General features: G+C 37.2%; 1 protein-coding gene and 1 long non-coding RNA gene across 3 annotated transcripts; one reads left to right on the top strand and one right to left on the bottom strand.

Annotated features, from left to right (window-relative positions):
- The first annotated feature begins 7 nt into the window (after positions 1-7).
- LOC120151305 (piezo-type mechanosensitive ion channel homolog) lies at positions 8-22284 on the top strand. Of its 2 annotated transcripts, XM_039163817.1 has the most exons (21): positions 8-184; positions 521-601; positions 1101-1260; positions 1339-1496; positions 2009-2165; positions 2281-2467; positions 2534-2649; positions 2871-2955; positions 3346-3561; positions 3645-3822; positions 9178-9306; positions 9419-9592; positions 9736-9969; positions 10389-11909; positions 12255-14698; positions 14926-15321; positions 15440-15598; positions 15732-16238; positions 16337-16478; positions 21496-21640; positions 22149-22284. In XM_039163817.1, the coding sequence occupies exons 1-21, from the start codon at positions 136-138 to the stop codon at positions 22282-22284; spliced, it is 7374 nt and encodes a 2457-aa protein (XP_039019748.1). In that variant the 5' UTR covers positions 8-135. The 2 variants fall into 2 exon arrangements, with proteins under 2 accessions (XP_039019748.1, XP_039019749.1); XM_039163818.1 differs by lacking the exons at positions 8-184; positions 521-601; positions 1101-1260; positions 1339-1496; positions 2009-2165 and having other exon boundaries at positions 2393-2467; positions 2548-2649.
- A 41-nt stretch (positions 22285-22325) lies between these two features.
- LOC120151309 lies at positions 22326-22946 on the bottom strand. Its single transcript, XR_005518603.1, has 2 exons — positions 22835-22946; positions 22326-22519 (listed from the first exon to the last, which is right to left on the bottom strand). It is a non-coding gene; the product is annotated as an uncharacterized LOC120151309 (long non-coding RNA).
- Positions 22947-26796: the final 3850 nt, after the last annotated feature.

Below are 26796 nucleotides of genomic sequence, written 5' to 3'. Positions count from 1 at the left end.
GGTGATCTTGTCTTGGGTTCATATTATTTTGACTCTAATTGGGCATCAACGATACAATATTACGCTAATGAGTTCTGGATTTCAGTTATGGTGCAACTACAAAGATGATGTTTCCGATTAGAAGGAGAGATTATTATGGGGAGGTTCCTCATTGGATTTGTATTGCCTTTTCTTCTCTTGATAGGTATGCTTTCATAACTCCAATATCGTAGCAAATTTTTTCATTCGACATATTTTCGTATCAGAGAATTTAATGTGGATCTGATTCCTTATCAAAGTTTTATCAATTGAAGATAATCAGAACTGCAGAATGTTTTCATATCTGTAAATGAAATGTTTTTGTGAATATCTACTGTTACTCTAAGAATGCAGTAGAAAAAGATAACTTTTTTTTTAATGCCTCGTAATGTGATTATGCATTTAGCTTGAAGAGTTAGCTAAGAGAAAACCTGTTAAATTCTAAAGCAAAAATGGGAAACTGTTAACTATTTTATTTTCCTTTTCCCTTTTCCTTCTGCAGCTGCTTTGCTAAATCGGAGTTTGATATCTCTGATTGATCTGATAACCTTTCTCCTAATTCAATATGCAGCTCCAGAAATAGGTAACCGTCTAAACTTTTCCTGTTTTTTGTCTTGCAATGTAGATTAACGAAGGATAATTTCTAGACGAAGTACATTTCTTTAATTTTTCAGCAAGCAATTTTTCGAACAGAACTTATGTTCTCTCTTCATTTGAATTCTCACTTCCTTTCTTCTTAGAATATTTACAATCAATAATGTATTAGATATAATGAAATTATTGTTTGTTTAAATGGGAATTCAGTTAACAGCCAACCAAGAAGTTAAAGATAATGTAAATTCTCGATGGTTTTATATTCAAAACTTCCAGTGTTTTATAGCCAATCAAGCTACGGTTTTATATTCAAAACTTTGGAAGGTGTAAAGGATCAAGTGATAAGTCATATTCTTGATTGCATTTCTTTAATCATTTCATTAGTTCTTACGTGCATTTTTATTCATGCCATAAACGACTAAAGTCAGATCAGAAATTACATTCTCTAAGGCTAGAATTTCTAAGCAAGTATTTTTGGTGTGTGATAGGTTTTCAGTTTCAATGGCAATCTCTTTTATCATGGTATACACTTATCTTTTCATCGGTAACTATACTAGCACATTCCATATTTTACATTGTTTGGATTGTGAATGGAGACCAATGGAGCATTTCTGATGCTCAATGGGCAAAGCTAATCGGTTTCGAAAGGTAAAATTTAACACTTGAATTAATATTTATGTTTTCTTTCTATATAAATTGAACATTAATATGAGATGAATTTTGCAGAGATCAGTCGTCGAGCTTTCCGTCTGTAATATATTTCTTGATAGTACAAATACTAGCAGCTTTAGTTGCATTATTTGAAATACGCGATAGTAGATTTGGCATGGATTCACAGAGAGATGCATTTTGGGGTGATCTATATTCCTTTGTAATGCAGATAGGTTTGTTTTGCAGCACATCTTTCTTGTTAACAATTTTCTAATTCTCGTTATGTATATATATTCTGTTTATATGTCATATGCTTTTGGATTTACCTTTCTTTTCTTTAAAAAAAATACTTAGCACTTTAGTTAATAAGCAGTAGACATCCTAGTTCAATAGGTCATGAGGCTTCTTGTTTGTTTCTGAAAGCACCAAAACTTAATTCTTTCTTCTTGGTTGTCCTGTGTGTAATGAATCCTTTACCGACACGGTTACATTTAGCTTACATGATTGTCTAAGAAGTCTTGACTTTGAGTTCAATCCAGTTTTGTCATTAAGAAAGTCAACTGGTACTGTTTGGTATGTGTTATTAGTCAAAACAATAAACAATTTTGGGGTTACTCATGTTCTTTGACAAATGTTTGATGTAATCAGTTGTTTTTAAGTTACATTGTTGATTTCTCCCGTTCCTATAGTTACATACACATTAGAATTTGACTTGAAACTATCTTCCTATTTCCTTTCATTGAAGGTTCCCATCTCAGGGTTTTATGCTGCTTATTGTTGCCTGCTGTACAACTTGTTGTGGGAATCAGTCATCCCTCTTGGGCTTCTTTACCATTTTTTATTTGCAGTAGTATTGGACTTATTGATTGGTCTTTAACAAGCAACTTTCTTGGCCTTTTCAGGTAAGCATTTTCAAACTCCTATGGCTAGAGATCAGATTACGATTTCGCATTTGTTAACTTTTAATGTTATCTGGCTCATTTATTGATTTAATATTTTTTGGGTCTGATTTTGAAGGTCTTGGAGGTACCTTTTGTTATATGCTGGCTTGAACATCATCTTGCTCTATATATACCAACTCCCTGTTGAGTATTCTGGGATCTTTGGGTGGCTGGCTAATTTCATTGGGCTCTATAAGATATCTACTAAGTCAGAGTGGTCGGAAATTTGTTCTGGTCTTTCTCTTTTAGTCTTTTATGTCATTGTGAGTATAACTTACTGCTATACTTGAGCTACTGTTTCCATGCTGTAACCCCTAACTTTTTTGCAGCTATCTTGGATTAGATGTGATCTCATAGAAATGGATTTCATCATGTCAATGAGAGCAAGCAACTTGACTAAGCAACTTCTTCCTTCAAAGCATTCTTTCTTTATTCGTGAATCGAGGTATTTAATGTGGGAGGTTTCCCTTCAAAGCACATTTTGGTTGGTTTTGGTATTGAAAATTTCACGGAATGGCAAAATGTAAACCATGCACACATTGTGTTTATAAGTTTGGCGGTCAGCATGATATAAGGTTGTTTTGATATTTATCATTGCATAACATGAGAGGAGATGCATTGATATCTACAGTTTTAACTTCTCTTCGTCTGAAAAATGCTTTGCAGATCTGGTGTTAGGCACTCTAATATTTTGCTGAGAGGACCAATTTTACGGACTTTTGGTATTAATTATTTTACTTATGGTTTTCCGGTAAGCATAATACATTTCTTTCTTTTATAGAACTTTCATCCCTTGTGAATTGTTTTTGTTCACAATCATAATGTCTCAGGTACTGCATATGGATGTGAAATAATGCAAATTCGATTCCATAAATAGTAATAATAACAATAAAGACCTACAAAACTATAGATATGTCCCATGTGAACTGTTTTTCTTAACTGACTATGGTAGGGACATCAATGGATTACAGGGTTCATTTGTCATGCTTTCCTTTGATTCTATATCGTAAGTCCGACAGGAACTGTAGGGTTTGTGTGAACCTTAATGTGTTTTCTTCTCTTTGGAAATCACATGGATCGAAATTTGTTACCTCCACAGTGGTTCCTTTGTTTCTTAAGAGTATTTACTTGAATATGGCAGATTTCCTTGCTTGCTCTTTCCTTATGGAGTTTCCACTTTGCAAGTCTCTATGCATTCGGACTTCTTGCATATGTTGGCTATATTCTGTATATCTTCCCCTCGATGTATCACTTGCATCGCTTGAATGGGTTGCTTCTTGTTTTGATTCTCTTGTGGGCTGTTAGCACATACATATTCAACATAGCTTTCACGGCCCTTAATAAGGAGAAATGGGAGGTAGTTTTCTAGCTTATATTCTGTCAGCAGTTTAAATTGATATAATTGTATAATCTTTGACATATTGAAAAAAATGCTTGCAGGACATGGAGATTTGGGAAACTATCGGTCTATGGCACTACCCTATTCCTGGATTTTATCTATTGGCACAATTTAGCCTTGGGGTTCTTGTTGCATTGAGTAATCTTGTGAACAATTCCGTTTTCCTATACTTATCTGAGAAGGATGGACCTTCTTCGAGTGATGATTCCACTTTAGATGGTAAGGAAACTATAATATCTGGTTATCTGGATGGATCACCTTTTCTTTTCTTAGGCTGATTCTTTTATAATCTGTATTCCTTCTCAAGTCAACCTTTCTAGGGCTATCAAAAGGCCAAACATTTTGCTAGTATTACTATTAGCTTGATACCTCTGCTGCCGAAATCTTACTTAAAACTATCATATCTGTTAAAAGTTTCAAAGTTTGGCAACCAACTTTGGAAAATGTTTTTTCAAAGTTTGGTAAATGTTTCTTTGAAAAATGTTTTTCAAAGTTTGGTAAAATTTTGGTAGATGTTTGTTGAAAATAGGAATGGGTAAATTCACTTTAGTCATTGCACTTTAGGGTATTTTCAAAGATTAGTCCCTAAATTTCTACTATAAATACCCTTACCCATTTAGCTTCAAAATCATCCCAAAACATTTCTTTCTTCCTATACTAGAGAGCTTTCTTGTGAGTAGTGAGTGTTTTGTAAACACCTGTAAATTTTCTCTCTTAGTAAAAGATCTGCAGCAGCCCGGAGACGTAAGCACAATTGGCTGAACTCCGTTATCAATTTTCGGGTATTATTTTTCCGCTTTTATTTCGCATTCTCACTAATCTGGTTATAGGGAAATTACTTGTACTCGGTTTATTTTCCTAACAACTGGTAATCAGAGCTTTTGGTTGTGAATTTTGTCAAATTTTCTGCGAGGTTACTATTCATTACTATTCACGTGAATAGTGAATTTCGTGAATAGTGAAATTTGGTCGGCGATACGAGTTTGTCGACGGTGGTGTTCTAATACACGGTGATTCGCAAGAATTGTCAGAAACGATCCAAACGAAGCCAGATTCGAGTGGGAGCGATGGCTGCAGACGAAGGGAAGGTGAAAATTGAAAAGTTCGATGGTGCGGACTTTGGCTTTTGGAAGATGCAGATTGAAGATTTTTTGTACCAGAAAAATCTATATCAACCTCTCTCAAGAAAGCAACCAGAGGGCATGAAGGATGAAGATTGGGCTCTTCTCGACAGACAAGCCCTCGGAGTTATCCGACTGACGTTATCCCGCAATGTTGCTTTTAACATAGCAAAGGAAAAGACCACGGCGGGTCTTATGGCGGCTCTCTCCAGTATGTACGAGAAGCCATCGGCCTCAAACAAAGTTCATTTGATGAGGCGATTATTCAATTTGCGGATGGCGGAAGGGGCATCGGTGGCACAACACCTAAATGAACTCAACACAATCACAACCCAGTTGAGTTCAGTGGAAATTGAGTTCGATGATGAAGTTCGAGCTTTAATTCTCTTATCATCTCTACCAGACAGTTGAAATGCTACTGTTACAGCAGTCAGCAGTTCGTCGGGAAACAGCAAATTAAAATTCGACGATGTTCGGGATCTGGTATTGAGTGAAGAAATTCGACGAAGAGAATCGGGTGAAGCATCAACCTCCTCAGCCTTACACACGGAGTCTAGAGGGAGAACTTCAGAAAGAAATTCAAATCGTGGCAGATCAAAATCTAGAAGGGGCAAATCAAGAACAGGAAATAAAGATTTTACCTGTTATAATTGCGGCAAAAAGAGTCACTTCAAAAGAGATTGTCGAGCACCGAAGAAAAATACCGGCGCACAGGAATCTGCCAACATGACGGAGGAGACAGGTGATGCCATGATTTTAAGCGTCAACAGTCCGATTGAATCATGGATCTTGGATTCAGGGGCATCTTTCCACTCCACCCCATGCCGAGAAATCATGGAGAACTATGTCAGTGGTGATTTTGGGAAGGTTCATCTAGCTGATGATGAAACCTTGAAGATCGTCGGAAAAGGAGACATCCGACTAAAGCTGCCAAACCAGACCACCTGGAAGCTGACAGGAGTGAGACATATTCCTGGCCTCAAAAGAAATCTGATTTCTGTTGGGCAGCTTGATGGAGAAGGATATAGTACAACTTTTTCAGGCTGTGAATGGAAGATTACCAAAGGAGCACTCGTCATTGCTCGTGGTAAGAAGACCGGTATTCTCTATGTAACCTCCAATTTAGAGAATATCATTGCAGTAGCAGATGCTGATGGAAAATCAAACCTATGGCACCAAAGGCTCGGCCATATGAGCGAGAAAGGAATGAAGATACTTCTGTCAAAAGGGAAACTGCCGGATCTAAAGAATGTAGATGTTGGACTATGCGAGGATTGCATCTTTGGAAAACAAAAGAAAGTCAGTTTTACAAAGATTGGCAAGACTCCCAAGGCAGAAAGGTTAGAATTGGTTCATACTGATGTATGGGGACCATCCCCTGTTCCATCTCTTGCAGGCTCACTATATTATGTCACCTTCATCGATGATTCAACAAGGAAGGTGTGGGTTTATTTTCTGAAGAATAAATCAGAAGTCTTTGATACCTTCAGAAAATGGAAGGCCATGGTGGAAAATGAGACTGGTTTGAAAGTCAAGCGGTTGAGGTCTGACAATGGAGGAGAGTACAGAGACAGTAGTTTCAGAGATTTCTGCGCAAACAATGGGATCAAGATGGAGACAACAGTTCCCATAACACCGCAGCAGAATGGCGTAGCAGAGCGCATGAACAGAACTCTGAATGAACGTGCCAGAAGCATGACGATACATGCCGGATTGCCCAAATTTCTATGGGCTGAAGCTATCAACACTGCAGCTTACCTGATCAACCGTGGGCCCTCAGTTCCTTTGGATGGCGGAATACCAGAGGAAGTTTGGAGCAAGAAAGAAATAAACCTTTCACACTTAAGAGTGTTTGGTTGTATTTCTTATGTACACATAAACTCTGCTGAAAGAAGTAAACTTGATGCCAAGTCCAACAAATGCGTCTTTGTTGGTTACGGTGGTGATGAGTTCGGTTACCGGTTTTGGGACTACGAAAATCGAAAGATCATCAGAAGAAGAGACGTCATTTTCAATGAAAATGTGATGTACAAAGATAGGTCAACCGCAGAATCAAGTAATACCGAAGCTGAAACAAAAGAATTTGCTGAGTTCGAGGATATTTCTGGAAATGATGTTCAGATCAATCCTGAAGCAGTTCAAGAAGAACCACACACACCAGAACTGAGACGCTCCTCCAGAATTCCTAAACCAACCCAACGGTATTCGCCTTCTTTGCACTATTTGTTGCTGACTGACAATGGTGAACCAGAGTGCTATGATGAAGCAATGCAGGTGGAGGATTCAGTCAAGTGGGAGTCTTCCATGAAAGATGAGATGGACTCGCTTATGTCAAATCAGACGTGGGAATTAGCTGAATTACCACCAGGCAAGAAAGCGCTCCATAACAAGTGGATTTACAGGATCAAAGAAGAACATGATGGGAGAAAACGCTACAAAGCAAGATTGGTTGTCAAAGGTTTTCAGCAAAAAGAAGGTATTGACTACAATGAAATTTTCTCTCCAGTCGTAAAACTGTCTACAATCAGACTGGTGTTGAAAATTGTAGCTGCAGAGAATTTACATCTCGAGCAGTTAGATGTAAAGACAGCTTTCCTTCATGGTGATTTGGAGGAAGAGATCTATATGAGGCAGCCAGAAGGCTTCATAGAGGCAGGCAAGAAAAACCTGGTATGCAGGTTGAAGAAGAGCTTGTATGGTTTAAAACAAGCTCCTAGACAGTGGTACAAGAAGTTCGATAGTTTCATGAGTAGCAGTGGTTTTACCAGATGCCAAGCAGATCATTGTTGCTACATCAAGAGGTTCGACAATAGTTTCATTATTTTATTGTTGTACGTTGATGACATGCTCGTTGCAGGCTCAAACATGCAAGAGATCATAAACTTGAAGCAAAAATTGTCGAAGCAGTTTGCTATGAAGGATCTGGGCGCTGCAAAGCAGATTCTTGGGATGAGGATCAAGAGAGACACAAAGTCGGTGACTTTGATGTTATCGCAGGCTGAGTACATCAACAAAGTACTCTCCAGGTTCAACATGCAAGATGCTAAACCAGTAAGTACACCTTTAGGTGTTCATTTCAGACTCTCCAAAGACCAATCACCAAAGACGGAGGAAGAACGTGCACACATGGTGAAGGTGCCGTATGCCTCAGCAATTGGAAGTCTGATGTATGCCATGGTTTGTACCAGACCAGATATTGCTCATGCAGTGGGAGCTGTTAGCAGGTACATGAATAATCCGGGCAAGGTACACTGGGAAGCAGTCAAATGGATCCTCAGATATCTTCGGGGTACCACAAACAAAGCACTTTGTTTCAAAGGTGGAGATATGATACTGACAGGCTATGTAGATGCTGACTTAGCCGGAAATGTCGACATCAGAAGGAGCACTACAGGGTATGTCTATACTCTAGGAGGAACTGCAGTGAGTTGGGTTTCTCAACTACAGAAGATAGTTGCTCTCTCCACAACTGAAGCAGAATATGTCGCTGTTACGGAAGCCAGCAAGGAGATGGTTTGGCTCCAAAGTTTCTTGGAAGAGTTAGGCAAGAAACAAGAAAACAATATCTTGTATTGCGACAGTCAAAGTGTTATCCATCTAGCAAAGAATCCGTCTTTTCATTCCAGGACAAAGCACATACAATTGAGAAATCATTTTATCCGGTCTCTTCTGGAAGATGGGATTTTGAAACTTGAAAAGATTAGTGGAGCTCAAAATCCGGCAGACATGTTGACAAAGAAGGTGACTACGGACAAACTGAAGTTGTGTTCAGCTTCAGTTGGCATGCTAGAATAACAAGACCAGACATGCTGCTGCATTGATCGAGGTGTGAAGACATATTAAAATCAGTCTTCAAGTGGGAGATTGTTAAAAGTTTCAAAGTTTGGCAACCAACTTTGGAAAATGTTTTTTCAAAGTTTGGTAAATGTTTCTTTGAAAAATGTTTTTCAAAGTTTGGTAAAATTTTGGTAGATGTTTGTTGAAAATAGGAATGGGTAAATTCACTTTAGTCATTGCACTTTAGGGTATTTTCAAAGATTAGTCCCTAAATTTCTACTATAAATACCCTTACCCATTTAGCTTCAAAATCATCCCAAAACATTTCTTTCTTCCTATACTAGAGAGCTTTCTTGTGAGTAGTGAGTGTTTTGTAAACACCTGTAAATTTTCTCTCTTAGTAAAAGATCTGCAGCAGCCCGGAGACGTAAGCACAATTGGCTGAACTCCGTTATCAATTTTCGGGTATTATTTTTCCGCTTTTATTTCGCATTCTCACTAATCTGGTTATAGGGAAATTACTTGTACTCGGTTTATTTTCCTAACAATATCTTAATCCCATTATCACTTCTTTAAACATCCAACCATTCATTCTTGTTGTTATGCATCTAGTTTTATTTACCAGTTTCGATGTTTAATCTACTGACAATAGTTTCACATTGGTTTTTAATTTCAGACACTGAAGAAACTAAAGTATTAATTGTAGCTACAATAGTATATGGACTGCGCAAAAGTTCTCGAGCTATGGCGCTTTTGCTATTATTCCTTATTGCATTGAACCCTGGCCTCATCCCTGCCTTATACAGTAAGTTAAGCCATTTTCAATTATGTTCAGTTTGGTAGCCAAAGAATTTGCAATCTTATCAGAAAATAATATTATATCTGTACTAACTATGACCTTTCTGCTTACATCTCAGTGGCGTTTTTCTTGATATTTCTATTAAGCCAACATGTAGGTACGAAAATACGGCATTGCCTAATTCTTTTATGTGAGGCACATTTCACACTGTTATATCTTCTTCAGCTTAATCTAATATCTTCCACCTTGGAGAAGAAAGGCTCAATTGCAGAGAAAATTCTTTCGCAATTAGGTATGTGTATACTTTATTCGAATTTCCTCTATAATCTTAATGCAGATGATAAAAAGCTGGCAAATATAGATGATTATTCAGTACATTCTTACATCTCCTAAGTAAAAAGAATTTCTAATATTACCTTGGATGATTTGGTGCAGGTTCCTTTAAACATGTTAATTCTGGAGACTTCCTGAAGATCGCTGTGCTTGCTTGCTGTTCTGCCATTCATAATCACGGTTTTGAAATGTTGCTTTCATTTTCAGCGATAGTTCAACACACTCCTTGCCCTCCGATAGGATTTAGCATCTTGAGAGCTGGTTTGCTCAAATCTGTCATTTTGACGGTTTATACCTCAAGATCAAGAAAGACCCCGACAATAAACTTTTCTCATGGTACTACTCATCCGAGGTTGAAATATCCAACATTGCTTTGATATTTTCTCTGCCTTGAAAACAAGCATATTTCTAGAAAGGCTCCCAAATCTTTTCATCATTTTGATGAAGATTCCTATTATGTGTTTTGGATCAAGTAATGTGACATTTATAAACAGTTAGGATTGATCATCCTTAGATTCATATTTGGTGTTTCAGTTTCAATGATGTGCAAAACTTGATTTCTTTCGAATGATTCTAATTTCTAAATATGAGCATCCTCATCAATTATCTATGATTTATAAGAATCACATCCTGAGGAAACTATAGGAATCTCTGTAACAGGCACATACGCACAATTCACATGTCTATTTTGATCACGGTACCTCGAATTAACTTATTCATATTCTCATTGATTTTCATTTTGTTTGATCTTGCAGAGAGAAAGATAGGATTGTATCTGAATGCTATTGGTCAGAAGTTTCTTTTGATATATCGACCATGTGGAGCTTATATTGTCTTTCTCACGATCCTTCTTACAGTTTACGTAGTAATACCTAACTATTCTTCATTTGGTTACCTATTCTTCCTTCTAATGTGGATCACCGAAAGACAACTCGTAGGGAAGACGGTAAAGCGCCTTTGGCTACCCCTGAAAGTTTATGCCATTGCAGTGTTTGTGTTCATTTATGGGTTAAGTGCGTTCTCTTGGCTTCAGGAATGGTTGTCAGGGTTGGTTAAGCTTTCTTCAGCCTTTGGTTATAACCCAGAAGCTTCAATGTTGAATAACATTTGCGAGTCCTTAGCTGTATTAATTGTGATGCAGCTACATAGTTATGAGAGGAGGCAAAGCGAAAACTTTGCGCCAAGGGATGACATGCCAAAAACTGATAGTTTTAGTTTTCTCAAGCGCTTTCTAATTTGGCATAGTGAAAAGATACTATATCTTGCTGTATTTTATGCATCTTTGTCTCCGATTAGTGCATTAGGGTTTTCCTATCTTTTCGGATTAGTCATTTGTATGGTTTTGTCAAAAAACTCTCAGATCCCTTCGAAACTCCTTCTAGTTTATACTGCATTGCTTGTGATGATTGAGTATCCTTTTCAGATGTGGGGTTACCAGGCTGAGATGTTCCCTGGTCAAAAACACTATTCAGTTTCATTTTTCCTCGGCTTGCAGGTGTATGAACCTGGTTTCTTCGGTGTAGAATCTGGCTTGAGAGGAAAAGTGCTGGTTATTATTGCGTGTATTCTGCAGCACAATGTCTCTCAATGGTTTGAAAAGATGCCTTGCAACTTTATAAATGAAGGATGGTTGCAGGACTCTTGTGATTTGTTTATTGCAACCGAAATAGCCTCAAATGAAGCCACCGTTTTTACCAGAGGAAAATTTTTAGATGTCAATCTGCTATTAAGCAAAATGAAAAATACCAGAAGCTATTCATGTCCATCTCTTAAGACTAGCTTTTCTCGAGGTATGGATCCTGTAGGAGGCATTGAAGGAAGAAACTATACAAACAGGCGCTCACAGGAAAGTTCCTACAATAACCTTAGATGGAAGAGAAAGCAAATTCATGTGTTGAAAAAGGAGAGGTTGGCAATGCAAAAGGCTAGTCTGAAAGTTTATATCAAGTTCTGGGTAGAGAATATGTTTAATCTCTTTGGCCTCGAGATTAACATGATTGCTTTGCTTCTTGCCAGCTTTTCCGTGCTGAATGCTATATCTTTGCTTTACATTGCATCTCTTGCTGCTTGCATTCTTTTGCCCCGGGACATCATAAGTAAACTGTGGCTATTATTCGTTTTCTTGTTTGCCTCTGTTATCACCCTCGAGTATATGGCTTTTTTTCTGAATCTTACTTCTTGGATGCATCTTTACCCGACTAAGGCTGAAGTGCTTTGCGACGACTGTTGGAGAAGTTCCCATATCCATTTTGACTATTGCCAGAAGTGTTGGCTAGGTATCTTTCTATGAAATGCTCTGCATAGTCAGTTAGGAGACAAAATTACTTAATATATATACGTATGCTATTTGAAACTCAAAACAAGCTAGTTGAATGGTTTTAATTTCTGTTTCAAGCACCATAAAAGAGGATACTCATATATATATATATATACTGCATACAGATGAGCAATCAGATTGCTTCAAAGGCGTAAAGAATTTATATATGTGAAGTACTCTTTTCTAGGAGAAAGCAATTTTTGGATGTGATTATTAGTCAACCATTGTTGGTTTCATTGTTGCATTATAATCTTATGTTTAATTTACCTTAACGGTGAAGCTATTTTACCAAAACTTTTTGCAGGTCTCGCAGTAGATCATCCCAGAATGCTTATCAGTTATTATGCGGTATTCATGTTTTCTTGTCTTAAACTTCATGCGGATCGCTTGTCAAGTCTCTCGGGGTTTCAGACATATAAACAAATGATGTTTCACTCAAAAGAAGTATCGGGTCTGAGTGATCTCTCATTTGAAACAAAAGTCTTGTGGACATTTCTTGACTACCTGAGGCTTTACAGTTATTGTCACTTACTGGATCTTGTGCTTGCTTTGATTTTGATCACTGGAACACTAGAGTATGATATTCTTCACCTTGGATACCTTGGATTTGCGCTAGTTTTCTTCCGGATTAGACTTCAAATACTAAAGAAGAAGAATAGTATCTTCAAATTCTTGCGGATTTACAATTTTGCTCTTATTGTCCTTAGCCTTGCATACCAGTCTCCTTTTCTAGGCGGTTTTTGTGAGGGGGAATGCGAAATAGATCAGATCAACAAAGTGATCGGGTTGCACAAATACGGATTTCAAGTTACATCCAGATTTGCCCTTGTTGAGGTTATAATATTCATTCTGATTTCACTTCAGTCATACATGTTTTCATCCTTGGAGTTTGACTATGTATCGAAATATATTGAAGCAGAAAAGATTGGTGCTTTAGTTCGTGAGCAGGAGAAGAAGGCTGCTTGGAAGACTGCACATTTGCAACAGATACGTAAATCCGAGGAACAAAAGCGCATGCGTAATCTACAAGTTGAAAAAATCAAATCAGAGATGCTCAACTTGCTGATCCAACTTCAAAGTATGAGCACCATTAATTGTGGTAACACCTTTCCTGAAAGCAAAATCAAGAGAAACCAGAATTTTTCAGTAAACTCAAATCTTTCTCAAACTGCCCCCGAAAAACGAGATGCCGATTTGTCATTTACTTATGATATGAATGGATCTCCTATAAGTGAAAGAACTGGAGTTCTGTCTGTAGAGGACTCCAGACAGCAGTCAATCGATTCAATGTTCGAGATCAATGAACTACAAGATACAGTTAACGATAACACATTCCTTAATTCCCATACAAGGCCACAGGAAAAATACGTAGGCAAGAGAAGCCAACTCGCGTCAGCAGTACAACTGATAGGTGATGGGGTTTCACAGATGCAGTCTCTTGGTAGTATGGCAGTCATGAATCTAGTGAACCTCTTGAACATTGAACACGAAAAGGAGGATTTATCTGATAATTCTTCAGACGATGAGGTATATTATGAGGTAGAGAACGATTTTGGTATTGAACATGTTGAAAAAACACATTCGATGGTATCTGATACTGATAGGAACAGGTTCAATGTTTCACGCTGGCAAATCAGGATCATATTACACCATATTTGGGAACAAATGAGATCAAATAACAATGTTGTTTGTTACTGTTGCTTTATCCTGATTTTCCTATGGAATTTTAGTTTGCTTTCCATGGTTTATCTGGTTGGTCTCTTCTTATATGCTCTCTGCGTAAATACCGGTCCAAGCCACATGTTCTGGGTTATTATGCTAATTTACACCGAGGTCTGTATTTTGCTTCAATACTTATACCAAATTATCATCCAACATTTCGGGATGATTTTCGAAGCCGGGTTGATTAGGGATTTGGGGTTTCCGTCATTCAAGAACATGTCATCTTTTGTGATCATCCATTGGCCTCTATTTTTAGTGTATTTGTTTACTCTCTTACAGTATGCCATAACTACCAATGATGGAGAATGGACAGCGGCAGCTGAGTTCAGCTTTACTACAGAAAGTCAGTACCAGGACACGGCTGCATATGATTTTGGATTTATCAAGAGAATAAAGAGACTGCTTTTACGTATAAGGAACACAACAGAAGTGTTGATTCGAAACCTTTACAGGTATTGGATATCATTGACACAAGAATCCGAAACTCCTCCTTACTTTGTGCAACTATCTATGGAAGTCAACTCACCATCTGGGGATGGCATTCAACCTGAGACAATTGAATCAAAAATGAACAAGTTGCTGCAGATTCTGCATGATAGAAGATGCAGAGACAACCTCAATATGTATCCTGCAAGTAGGGTTCGAGTTCAAAGCATTGAACGAAGTCCGGAAAATTTTAACGTTGCCCTGGTTGTTTTCGAGGTGTTATATGCCTCCCCTTCAGAAGGTTCTTCCGTCAAAGAATGGCAAAGGTCGTTAACTCCGTCTGCCGATGTAACCAGTGAGATTCTAGAAGCTTACCATGCTGATATTTTTAGAGAAATACAGTTCCCTTACACAATACTTTCGGTAATCGGTGGAGGTAAGAAACAGATAGACCTATACGCCTATGTATTTTGTGCAGATTTAGTCGTCTTCTTCTTGGTGGCAATTTTCTACCAATCAGTCATAAAAAATAACAGTGAGTTCCTCGAAGTTTATCAGCATGAAGATCAATTCCCGAAAGAGTTCGTATTTATCTTAATGGTATTCCTCTAAACACAGAATTTCCATTTGAGAAAACTTCGAGCGTTGCTTAAAATGAAATCGTTTTTTCCAGTGCTTGTATGACTCAGTTCGATCAATTATATAAACAAGCTTCTTATCGTAACAAAATTTTCGATGTCAAAAGTTATTTATTTGCCATTGATGTTATGTTCACGGTTTAAATGGTTAAATCTCTGAAATGAATTAAAATTGGACTCTTGTTGCAGGTTATCTTTTTCTTGATAGTGCTGGATCGTATCATTTACCTTTGTTCATTTGCAACTGCCAAAGTTATATTCTATCTTTTCACACTTTTCCTCTTCACGTACTCCGTCACGAACTACGCTTGGCAAATGGTGCCTTTGGATAGACATGCCGGGAAGTTTGCACTTCGTGCTATCTACCTCACGAAGCTGATCTCTCTGGCTCTGCAGGCCATACAAATCCGATTCGGGATTCCACATGAAAGCAGTCTGTATAGGCAATTCCTAACAAGTAGCATTTCTCAAACAAATTACTTGGGTTTCCGAATTTATCGTGCTCTCCCATTCCTTTATGAACTCCGTTGTGTACTTGATTGGTCTTGCACAACTACATCTTTAACCATGTATGATTGGTTGAAGGTAAGTCAATCATATATAAACTGCTTATGTATTGTTCATGTAAAACCCTGAAATATTTTCTTAGTTCCTTGAAGAAACTCGCATGCTCAATCATTCTAATGTTAAGCTTTCTATCCAGTTGGAAGATATCTATGGAAGCTTGTTTCTTGTCAAATGCGATGTGGATCTAAATAGAGCTAAACACCAACAGGGAAAAAAACAGACAAAACTGACTAAGTTTTGCAGTGGCATTTGCTTGTTCTTCATACTGATTTGTGTCATATGGGCCCCGATGCTGGTATGAATCTGAAACTATACATTCTAATTTTTTATGTTACAATAATTTAAATTCCATTTTTTTGGAAGAATTCCATAGCATCAACCACTCATCTATACAGTTTGGGGAATGCTTGGGTTTTATTTCCACACAGATGTACAGCAGTGGTAACCCAACAAACATTGCAAACCCCATCAGGGAAGCCAGTGTTCAGGTCGATATTGAGACGAGTAGCGGAAAGCTTACATTGTTTGAGACCACTTTGTGTGAAAGGATCTCATGGAACAAAGTAAAGCACAAACATCTCGATCTCGATCCGCAAGGCTACTTAGACAATTACAACGAAGTAGACATTCAACTGATATGTTGCCAAGCTGATGCAAGCAAAGTATGGCTTGTTCCTCCGGTCGTCCAATCCCGATTTATTGAATCTCTTCACCGGAGCATGGGAATTATTTTCTCTTGGCAATTTATGAGAAATAGACCGAAAGGGAAGGAAGTTGTGAAACATCAGTTACTTGTTGAAGATGATGATCTTCCTACACCTGCAGAAGTAATGCAAGTTCTTAATGGAACTGCCAATAGTTTCAGGATCTTTAACATCTATCCAAAATATTTCCGGGTTACCGGTTCTGGTGATTTGCGGTTTCTCGAACAGTCGGTATGTCGTTACACATATAAATCCACCCGGTTCTGATCATTTAGATTCATCATCAGTTATCTGTTGAGGTAACAGTAAACATGATAGTTTTTTTACAGGTTGATAAGGTTAGTGGGGATCTTATTCTCAATCATGGAAATCCAGAATGGTGGTCTTTTAAGGACATTGATGTATCAAGTGGAACCGGATGCTGTGACTTTGCTGGACCAATGGCCATTATTGTATCCGAGGAAACACCACGTAAGTTCTATTAAGGTCTATATGCAAAATACCTATGATAGGTGAACAGATTTGAGAAAAATGATTCTGATCTTTCTCTAACAGCAGATTACATCTTTTAAAGTAAGAATTAGTGCAAAAAATAGGAAAGAATCCCTAAATATTAGGAAGTACAATTAGAGACATATTTACACTAAGTCAACTCCTAAAAATAAAGAAGAAGATTCAGTCCCTTAATTCTAGGATTTCCAACACTCCCCCTCAAGCTGGTGTGTAGATATTTATCAATCCCAGCTTGCCAATAAAATCTTCAAACACATTCTTACTCAAACTTTTAGTTAGCAAGTCTGCAACTTGTTGCTTAGTAGGAAGATAGGTTATACAAACTTCTCCTGAATTTACCTTCTCTCTGATGAAATGACGATCTATCTCCACATGTTTAGTACGATCGTGATGAACTGGGTTATATGCTATACTGACAGCAGCTTGATTATCACAATATACCTTCATAGGTTTAACATAGGATACCTTAAGTTCCTTCATTAATCTTTGTAACCAAATTCCTTCACATATACCATGAGATAAAGCTTGATATTCTACCTCTGCACTACTACGAGCCACAACGGACTGTTTTTTACTTCTCCATGTCACAAGATTACCCTACACATAGCTACAATAACCACTTCTAGATCGTCTGTCACTCACTGATTCTGCCCAATCAGCATCAGTGTAAAGTTATATGTCACGACTGGTGTTTTTCTTGAAATGAAGACCTTTACCCGGTGTTCCTTTCAAATACCTTAGCATCCTATAAACCGCCTCCAAATGTTTTTCCTTTGGAGCATGCATATACTAACTGATGACACTCACACCGAATGCAATATCAGGTCGGGTGTGAGATAGATAAATTAGTTTTCCCACGAGTCGCTGGTATCTCCCTCTGTCTACTTCTTCCCCATCATCATCATTGTCTAGCTTAGAATTGAACTCCATTGGGGTCTCGACCGATTTACAACCTAGCATGCCAGTTTCAGACAATAAATCAAGAACATACTTTTGTTGGGAAATAGAAATGCTTGTCCGAGTCCGTGCTACTTCCATGCCAAGGAAGTATTTGAGATTCCCCAAATCTTTAAGCTCAAATTCTGTGTTGAGGAAGTCTTTTAGTTTCAACAGCTCACTCGAATCATACCCTGTTAGAATAATATCATCAACATAGACGATAAGAATAGAGTATTTCCCATTTCCCGAGTGTTTGTAAAATAGTGTATGATCTGTTTGCCCCTAGGTGTAATTCTTGCTGGTCATAGACTTGGCAAACCGGTTGAACCAAACTCTTGGGGATTGTTTTAGTCCGTATAGTGACTTCTTTAATCTACATACTCGCCCTTTTTCTTCTTCAAAGCCTGGTGGAAAGTCCATGTGTACTTCCTCGCTCAAGTCTCCATTGAGGAATGCATTTTTTACATCAAGTTGTGTTAAGGGCCAATCAAGGTTGACAGCTAAGGAAAGTAGCACTCGAACAGTATTCAGCTTTGCAACGGGGGCAAACGTCTCATCATAGTCGAGACCATAGGTTTGAGTAAAGCCTCTTGCCACAAGCCGGGCCTTGTACCGATCAAAACTCCCATCAGGCTTATTTTTGTGGTGAAAATCCATTTACAACCCACGGTTTTCTTCCCTTCTGGCATATCTGTAACTTCCCATGTCCCATTATTTTTGAGAGCATTCATTTCTTCAAAAACAGCATGTCTCCATTCGGTTGATTCCAAAGCCTCTTTCACATTTCTTGGAGTCTTTACACTGTCAATATTAGTTACAAAAGTTTTGTAAGCTTTTGATAAATTTCCATAGCATACAAACCGAGAGATTGGATGCTGAGTACAAGCTCTTGTGCCTTTACGAACAGAGATAGGAAGATCCATATCCGACGAACCAGGAGACTGATCTGAAACAGGACAGTCCTCGGAGTTGGATGAATTTGGCACTGCTGCTGTGTCGTTTTTAGGAGGAAAATGTTTTCGAGAATAAACAATGATTTATGGAGGCCGTAGCTGGGGTTTCTCAAAAGGATTAGGTTGTTGAAGCTTACTTCCAATGGGGATTTCATCGCTGGAAAATTCATTTCTCTCCAGTGGAATACTCAAATCTGGTGTTATGAGGACAGGGTCACCCTTAGAATTTTGTGTGACAGTGGTGTTAAGGATAGGCTTAGGGGGTATAATAAGAAGAGTATGAAGAGTCTCATCTTCACTAAGAGTCTCCCCCTGAAGATGAGTGGCAGAAAAATATGGGTCAGTTTCAAAAAATGTGACATCACGAGAGACAAATATGCGATGCAAGGTGGGTGAGTAACATTTGTATCCTTTTTGTGTGAATGAGTAGCCAATAAAGACGCATAGGTGTCGGGGATCAAGTTTGGATTGATTAGGTTGGTGATTATGTACAAAGGCTTTACAACCAAATATCTTGGCTGGTAGGATAGGAACACGAAACAGGGGAAAGTTTTTTTGTAGGACATGTAAAGGATTTTGGAGATTAAGAACTCTAGAGGGCATACGGTTTATTAAATAACATGCAGTAAGGACAGCCTCCCCCCATAGGTATTTTGGAACTTTCATGGTAAACATTAAGGCTCGAGCAATAGCTAGTATATATATATTTTTTCTTTCTGAGATCCAGTTTTGTTGAGGTGTGTCTGGACAAGAGCTTTGATGAATAATGCCTTGTTCAGAGAGATAAGGGCTTAAAACATAATTGAAATACTCCCTTCTATTATCAGTGCGGAGCGTGTGTATGTTTGAGTCAAATTGGGTTTGGATCATGGAGTGGAAATTCTGGAATACCTTTGGAGTTTCTGTTTTTTCTTTTAGAATATAAACCCAACATACTCTAGTATGGTCATCAATAAATGTTATGAACCATCTAGCCCCCGTGATGTTTTTAACACGACTTGGCCCCCATAGGTCACTATGAATCAAAGAGAAAGGTTTGGATTGTATATAAGGCTTCAATGGATAAGGAACACGAGTATGTTTTGACAATTGACAGATTTCACATTTCAGGGAATTGATTTTTTTATTCTGAAATAACATAGGGAGCAAATGCTTCAAATACAGGAAATTTGGATGTCCTAACCTACGATGCCACATCATGATAGTGTCATCGTTTGAAGTAGAGAGAGCAAATACTCCTTTTTTATTCTTGTCCTTGTAGTCATCCCAAATATAGAGTCCATCATCAACCTTAGCAGTGTCAATCATCCTCCCCGATTTCTATTCTTGTATAATACAACCATCAGCAGAAAATTCAGCACAAAAAGCCTTGTCTTCAGTAAGTTTACTTACTGACAGTAAATTACAAGATAAATTCGGGACATGAAGAACTTTCTCGAGTGAGAAGTCCTTAGTGAGTCGAACAGCCCCAATTCCAGCAATAGATGAGTATGAACCATCAGCTATCCGAATTCGAGATTGGAAGTGGCAGGGGGCATACGTATGGAATAATGATAAATTACCTGTCATGTGATCGGATGCTCCCGAATCTAGAATGCAGGATGGATGGTTACTAGATTCAGAAGTAATGTTAAAAGCAATACCTTGAATAGCCAAGGAACCACGGCTTATTGGTGCACCGAGTAACTTGTGAAGAGTTTCAAGTTGGGACTTTGTTAGGCGAACATCCTGAACGGCTTCGGTAGGTACAGAGGTCGCAGTGGATGAGCTGCCCAAGGATAAAAGAGCCTTGTTTTCCTTCTGAATTTTTGTTGTACCGGGATAATCGTGGAGCTTGAAACATTTTTCCTTTGTGTGGCCGGTACGGTTACAATAGCTACACCACAGGCAATCTCTTGAGCGACTTAGTTTTGAATCATTCCCTGCTCGAATTTTTTGAGATTGAGGGCCCCTTGAGACCATGGCAGATGATTCAGTAGGACTATGACCATAATTGGTCACAGGTTTTGGTTTCTTGGAATCTTCCATCATTACTTGGTGACGATTTTCTTCTCTCCGAACCTCTGCAAATGCTTCTCCAATGGTTGGAAGAGGGGTCCTACCCAGAATACGGCCACGAACTTCGTCCAAGTCTCGGTTCAGCCCTGCTAGGAACTCATAGAGTCGTTCTTTATTGAGATGTGACATGAACTTGGTGTGCTCCAAGCCTTCACCCCAGTCCACTTCATAGTACATATCGAGTTCCTGCCATAAGACTTTTAAGTTGTTGTAGTACTGTGTAACTTCAAGAGTTCCTTGCTGAATGTCTTTTAATTTTAGCTTGATTTCAAAAACTTGAGAAGCATTTCCTAGATCAGAATAGTTCTCCTTGACTGCATCCCACATTTCTTTTGCAGTCTTGAACAAGAGGTAGGTTCGGCTTATGTGACTCTCCATGGAGTTGATCAGCCAGGCAATGACAATAGAATTATTGAGTTCCCACGTAGCATATGTAGGATCAGTAAGGTGAGGACGTGGAATTTCTCCACTGATATATCCTAGTTTCCCACGACCTCGAATCACCATGAGTACCGATTGGGACCACTGTAAAAAATTCTTCCCGTCTAATCGGTGATTAGTGATTGTGAGGGACGAATTAACATCACTATGAGATAGTGCTTGGTTGACATTCTGAGTTACTTGTGAAGTCTCAGAATCAGAAATATTTTCAGTGTTTGCCATGATATAAAAACAAGACACGGGAGAAAAATAAAGAAGTAGAATGGATCAGAAATATCCCTACAGCTCTGACACCATGAACAGATTTGAGAAAAATGATTCTGATCTTTCTCTAACAGCAGATTACATCTTTTAAAGTAAGAATTAGTGCAAAAAATAGGAAATAATCCCTAAGAATTAGGAACTACAATTAGAAACATATTTACACTAAGTCAACTCCTAAAAATAAGGAAGAAGATTCAGTCCTTTAATTCTAAGATTTTCAACAATAGGTGTTCAACCATTTTTATTTGGATTAACTTCTCTTTCGTTTCATTTATATATATATTAGTGTGTGATTGGATTAGATTGGTATGTTTGATCAGAGGGCATTCTTGGGGATACACTGAGCAAATTCAGCATTTGGGGTCTTTACATTACTTTTGTGCTGGCTGTTGGCCGTTTCATCAGACTCCAGTGTTCTGATCTCAGAATGAGAATACAATTTGAGAACCTTCCTTCTTGTGACAGGTATGTATGCCCATGTATTTAAGATTGATGTCTTATTGAATCTATGTTGTCCCGACTCTTCGTTTATTTTTTAAGTACTTACATCTGATACATAACGAACAAGTATGTATGAACGCATGTATGCAAACACATATTTGGATTGATGCCCTTTTATTCTAGACATGCATGTATGTTCATGCATATATATTTTTATTCAATTTCAAACCAATGTTACACTAAATCGATGTTGTTTCTATTCGACGCATATTTGTTTATGTACAGTGATTTACGATGGCTTGAATAGTAGGAAAAGAAATGATTAAACCGACGATTTGTGGTTTATCTCTTCTAATTTGGGTGAATAACCGTTAATCGGCTATGGTATAAAGCTCGGAGATGGAACATGTTCTCTCCTTAGAGGAAAAAAGTCTCCTTGAAATCCCAGGGGATGCTTTATCATATTTATCTAAATTTGATATTTCTGCTCCTGTTTAAGTTACATATAACTGAATACTTTATGTTGATACAGGTTGCTTGCAATATGTGAGGACATATATGCAGCAAGAGCAGAGGGTGAGCTTGAGGTTGAAGATGTTCTTTACTGGACACTTGTCAGCATCTATCGATCTCCACATATGCTGCTCCAGTACACTAAGCCTGACTAATTTTACATGTATCTCTCATCAATTGAACACAGATTTAATAGTTAGATTCTTTTGAGATCTTATAGCAGAATTAACTCCACTATACTCATTACCAAGAATACAGCAAAGCTTTCAAGTTTCAAACTTCAAATTGTATTTTTTTCCTTCAAAGAGCATCTAATAATTTTACAGTCCAGAATTAGCAGTCTTTTCCATAACAAATTGCTGCAATGTACAGATTTTTAGCCCACTTTTCCTGCAACAATAAACAATCATCACATAATAAGAATGATGGTTCAACATAGTAAAAGAGAACAGACATTAAACACTTGATATCCATAGTTAAGGTTTAAAGAAGTTAATTGCTAACCACCTATGTTACTCGAACTCAGGAGGCGAGCATATGTGCCAGACAAGAGCAAAGCTAAAATTTTCCATATATTCAGAGAACTATACCTCCATACCATGTCTGAATATATGTCCAGATAAGTTGGACATGGACGAGTCGAGGCAACTTACGTCACTCGTGTTGAAAAGGATAGCTAAAGGGCAAAACTCAGGATATACCAACCTTTACATGGGTGCTCGGAAAGGCAGATGTACGAAGAGTTTCATCTGTCATTTTATTCGTTTTGGAATGCTAAGAATGAAGGCAGCTTGATCTCCGGTTGCAGCCATAGATGTTATTCTATAGCCGCTCGATGTAGTCCTTCGCTTGGATATAGAAAGTTAAGCTTCACAACCTTGGATCATTGAAATAAGTATTAGAAGTATAATCAGGTAACTTTGGAAATGGAGGGCAGTGGAGAACTGAAGATGTATGTAAAAGAACAAAAGAAAGGAATAGCTGATCAGAGAATCCTGCGTTTCTACAAAGGAAAAGATTCACTTGTTGATGTTACATGGAAGCCTTCTTTCCACTTCTTGTTTATCCACTTGAAAGGAAAAGAATCACTCACTTTGTACGACTGCTGGGTGTAAGGAGTTCCTACAAAGTTGGTGGAATTTTGACGACAGCTTAGTGATCGGCGTTGGAAAAATAGTAAATAATTGAATAAAATCGATGTCAAATATAATAAGTCATGTTACTTGATGAGTAGACTTATTTTTTTAGTTTAAATTTGTATCTATTTAATTATAACTATTAGATTTTCAATAAATTTCTTCGTCAAAAGGTTATAACCTTTTGATTAATTTCATCTCATATGTATATAGGTTAGTTAAGGCACAAATCCTAGACATCTCACAACTCAAATAGGAAATCACTTAGAAATTTCTTTCAGATTTGTTCTGTCCGATGATAGAGAAACACAAGATTGTATTTACCTGATCACTACAGTTGTACTTCATATTGTGATCGTTTGTTGTTATATCTTGGGAGACCGATGTTCAAGGTTACTCAAAGCACTGAGGAGATGATGAATTTATCTTAAGAAAATTATTCATACAAATCTCAACAAAACTTTCTCTTCTATTTATTTGACTTTATTCATCTGATTTCAAGTCAAAATATGAGTAAACAATTCTATTTCTCTATTTCAATTCTTTATTTATTTTGCTTCGTTCGATTTATATAATAATATTTATTTATTATTATTATTATTTTATGTCTCGGATTAATCATATTATCTAACAACATGGTCTATACTTCTTAGACTCGGTGCGAGTTTAAAAAGCAAGTAACATAGCTCAAAATGCAATTATCTGGATACGAATAACATAGCTTAAAATGTAATTTTATTTAGATTCAAAGTCATCAAGAAGGAAAATATTTAGCAGGTTAACAACTTCTTTTCCACTGCTCCATAATGCAATCCTTATGAAATAAATTTACAAGGGATTGGCCCAATTTAAAACCAAGCCCATTATATTAAAAGTGGACAATGTTTCAAGAACCAAAAAAAGTGTTTTTTTTTCCAATACCTTAATCGAATCAATTATTTAAGGCATTGGGTCTCCTTAGCTTTTATTTAAAAAAATACGGTATATACTACAATATACTAGGGACTTGCCACGTCGAGGTGATAAGTTTAGTGTTTATCGTTTATGATATCAGAACAGCTTAGTTTATCTATAGAATTAGAGGTTTTCATTCATACACATATTGCCAAGTTGCCATGCCTAATAATTATGAGTAATGGGTATATATATATGAATGTCGTATCATGCTGTTATGAAAGTAAAACATGCAATCATTTATTAGGGAAGAACGATGGAAAACCTCAAAGTTGAGTAATGTGCCATGTGAGCTATTATTTTATTATCATTAATAAGACTCGTCATATCGAGGTGATAAATCTATTTAAAAATAATTTTTTTAAAATTACAAAATAAAAATAAAATTTATAAATTTCAAAAAACAAAGTAGATGGAACTCTTCACCGAGTTCCTTTAAATTAAATAAAAAAATTAGTTGTTTTGTAGTAGTTGGTCAATGGACAGACAGGTAACGATCATTAATGGTCACTTGGCCGGAAATTTGAAATTTCTAGCCGTTTATAGCCATGGAGGGTAGGGCTATAAATAGGGGTTTGGGTTTTTGTTTTTTCACCAAACCTTGAATCTGAAAAAATTGAAAAAAAATCATATGTTGTGTGAAAATATAGAAAAATGGCAACCCAAGAATATATGTGCCTGGATAACGTTCATGTTTTGTCGATCCAACGCTGGTCGGACGATGAATGAAATATTCTTAAGCGGAGGATAACATACAAAGAGTTGCATCAACGGATGTTGATATATCTGCAACAATTCGGTCTATATCCGACCATATTTGTACTTGGCTTCAAGTTGTACCTGACGTTGATTGAGGCTCTGATCGAACATTGGCGGCCCGAGAAGCACACATTCCATTTTTCGAATGGTGAAACGACAATTACTTTGGAAGACATTGCTTACTAACTCGGTGTTCCTGTGAATGGAGCCCCCATGGTGAACCAAAACATTTACGACCCCGAGATATTGGTCTATGAAGTTTTGGGAAAATGGCCACCATCTGACGTCATCGACGACCATCGGGTACGGATAACATACCGAGCCTACCAAGGCGGAGGTTATTTTCGCATCCCGAGCATTTCTTCTCCAGGTGATTATAGGAGTATTATTGTCGGATAAATCCCGTAATTTGGCGCACACTCATATCTACAATATTTATGAGACTTCTTTGTGTGTCGTAATACCAACTGAGGCTCAACGATTTGATACTGCTACAGTCGTGGGCTTGGTATTGATTCCCGTTTTTTATGTCAATTACATTAGTCCCTATCGAGTTTTCGCTGGCTGCAATGTAATTGTTTAACTTCATTTATTTGACTTTTTTTCATTTAATAAATTTAATTATTTTTTATTTGTTTATAATTATTTTTTATTTTTAAATATTTTAGATGGCGTCATAAAATATGTAAGATGAATTTGGCGGGTGCCACTACACAAGATATACGGACGAGAACCGATATCGCCGGTCCATATGCGGTATGACATATAATTTTTTTTTTAATTTTTAACTTTATATATACTAACTTTGATATTTAATATTTACAGTTTTCTTGACTTCTGTATGTTGACGAGGAGATCAAACAGTTATTGCCAAAGCGATTTTTTGAAGGGTCTCACTTATGGTGTGTCGTGACGCCGTTATTGTATTATGCGATTCTTGAGTGGTATGTCTTTTGATAGAGTGATGCGACAGTTTTCGTCGCACCAACCGATTCCTACGCAAATGGATGATATGAACACGCTCCATACAATCGATACATGTGGGAAACATAACGAAAATTGGTTGATGAAACACGCTTACTACATCGACCTATGGAATTAGCGTGAACTATCGCTCCCCTCACGTCACCGCATTACACCAATGATAATATCAAATGTCATAAATTCATCACTGTATTTCGAATGTGAATCACAGAGTGTGTTAAGTACACCTCGAGGTGACAATTTCCATCTATTTTTCTTTAAATTTTAAATTTTAAATTTTAAATTTTAATTTTAATTTTTTTTATAAAAAATTAATTTTTAAATAGACTTGTGACCTTAGGTGACGAGTCATATTAATAACAATAAAATAATGACCCATGTAGGGCTTACTACTCAAGAACTATTTAAAAATAATATCCGAGGAAATTCGTAACCTCGAGATAACGAGTATTAGTGCACTATAATAAATGTTGTATTTTCTAAAATAAAAGCTGAGAAGACTGAATATTCTAAATAATTGACCTGCTTGTGGTATTAGGGTAAAAAAAACACCAAAAAAGGGAAAAACCCAAAATCAAATAAATTAATATTTTAAATTGTAAAAAATGTGGAGTGGTAACATGGTGACATTTGAATCATTGTTTGTTCATTTGAGAGGTTACCCAAAGCCCAAAAAAAATGTCACAAAAAATGTCACTCTAGCTTTTTTTTTTAACAGAAAAAACCTTCAAAGCACCAAATCGTTTAATTGATTAAAAAGTATATTTAATTTATAATCATTATATATATTTGATTGGAGTGTTAAACTTAACTTTTTTAATTAAATTTTAAGAC

Source organism: Hibiscus syriacus, unplaced genomic scaffold (assembly GCF_006381635.1).
Source record: "Hibiscus syriacus cultivar Baekdansim isolate YM2019G1 unplaced genomic scaffold, ASM638163v2 tig00111053_pilon, whole genome shotgun sequence".
Taxonomy (NCBI): Eukaryota; Viridiplantae; Streptophyta; class Magnoliopsida; order Malvales; family Malvaceae; genus Hibiscus; species Hibiscus syriacus.
This window is presented reverse-complemented; position numbering and strand designations above follow the sequence as displayed.

Coding starts and splice junctions, on each gene's coding strand:
- LOC120151305 (XM_039163817.1), top strand. CDS start 136: ATGGGGAGGTTCCTCATTGGATTTGTATTGCCTTTTCTTCTCTTGATA. Junction 14,699..14,925: donor AGTTCGTATTTATCTTAATG/GTATTCCTCTAA, acceptor CTCTTGTTGCAG/GTTATCTTTTTCTTGATAGT. Junction 15,322..15,439: donor CCATGTATGATTGGTTGAAG/GTAAGTCAATCA, acceptor CTTTCTATCCAG/TTGGAAGATATCTATGGAAG.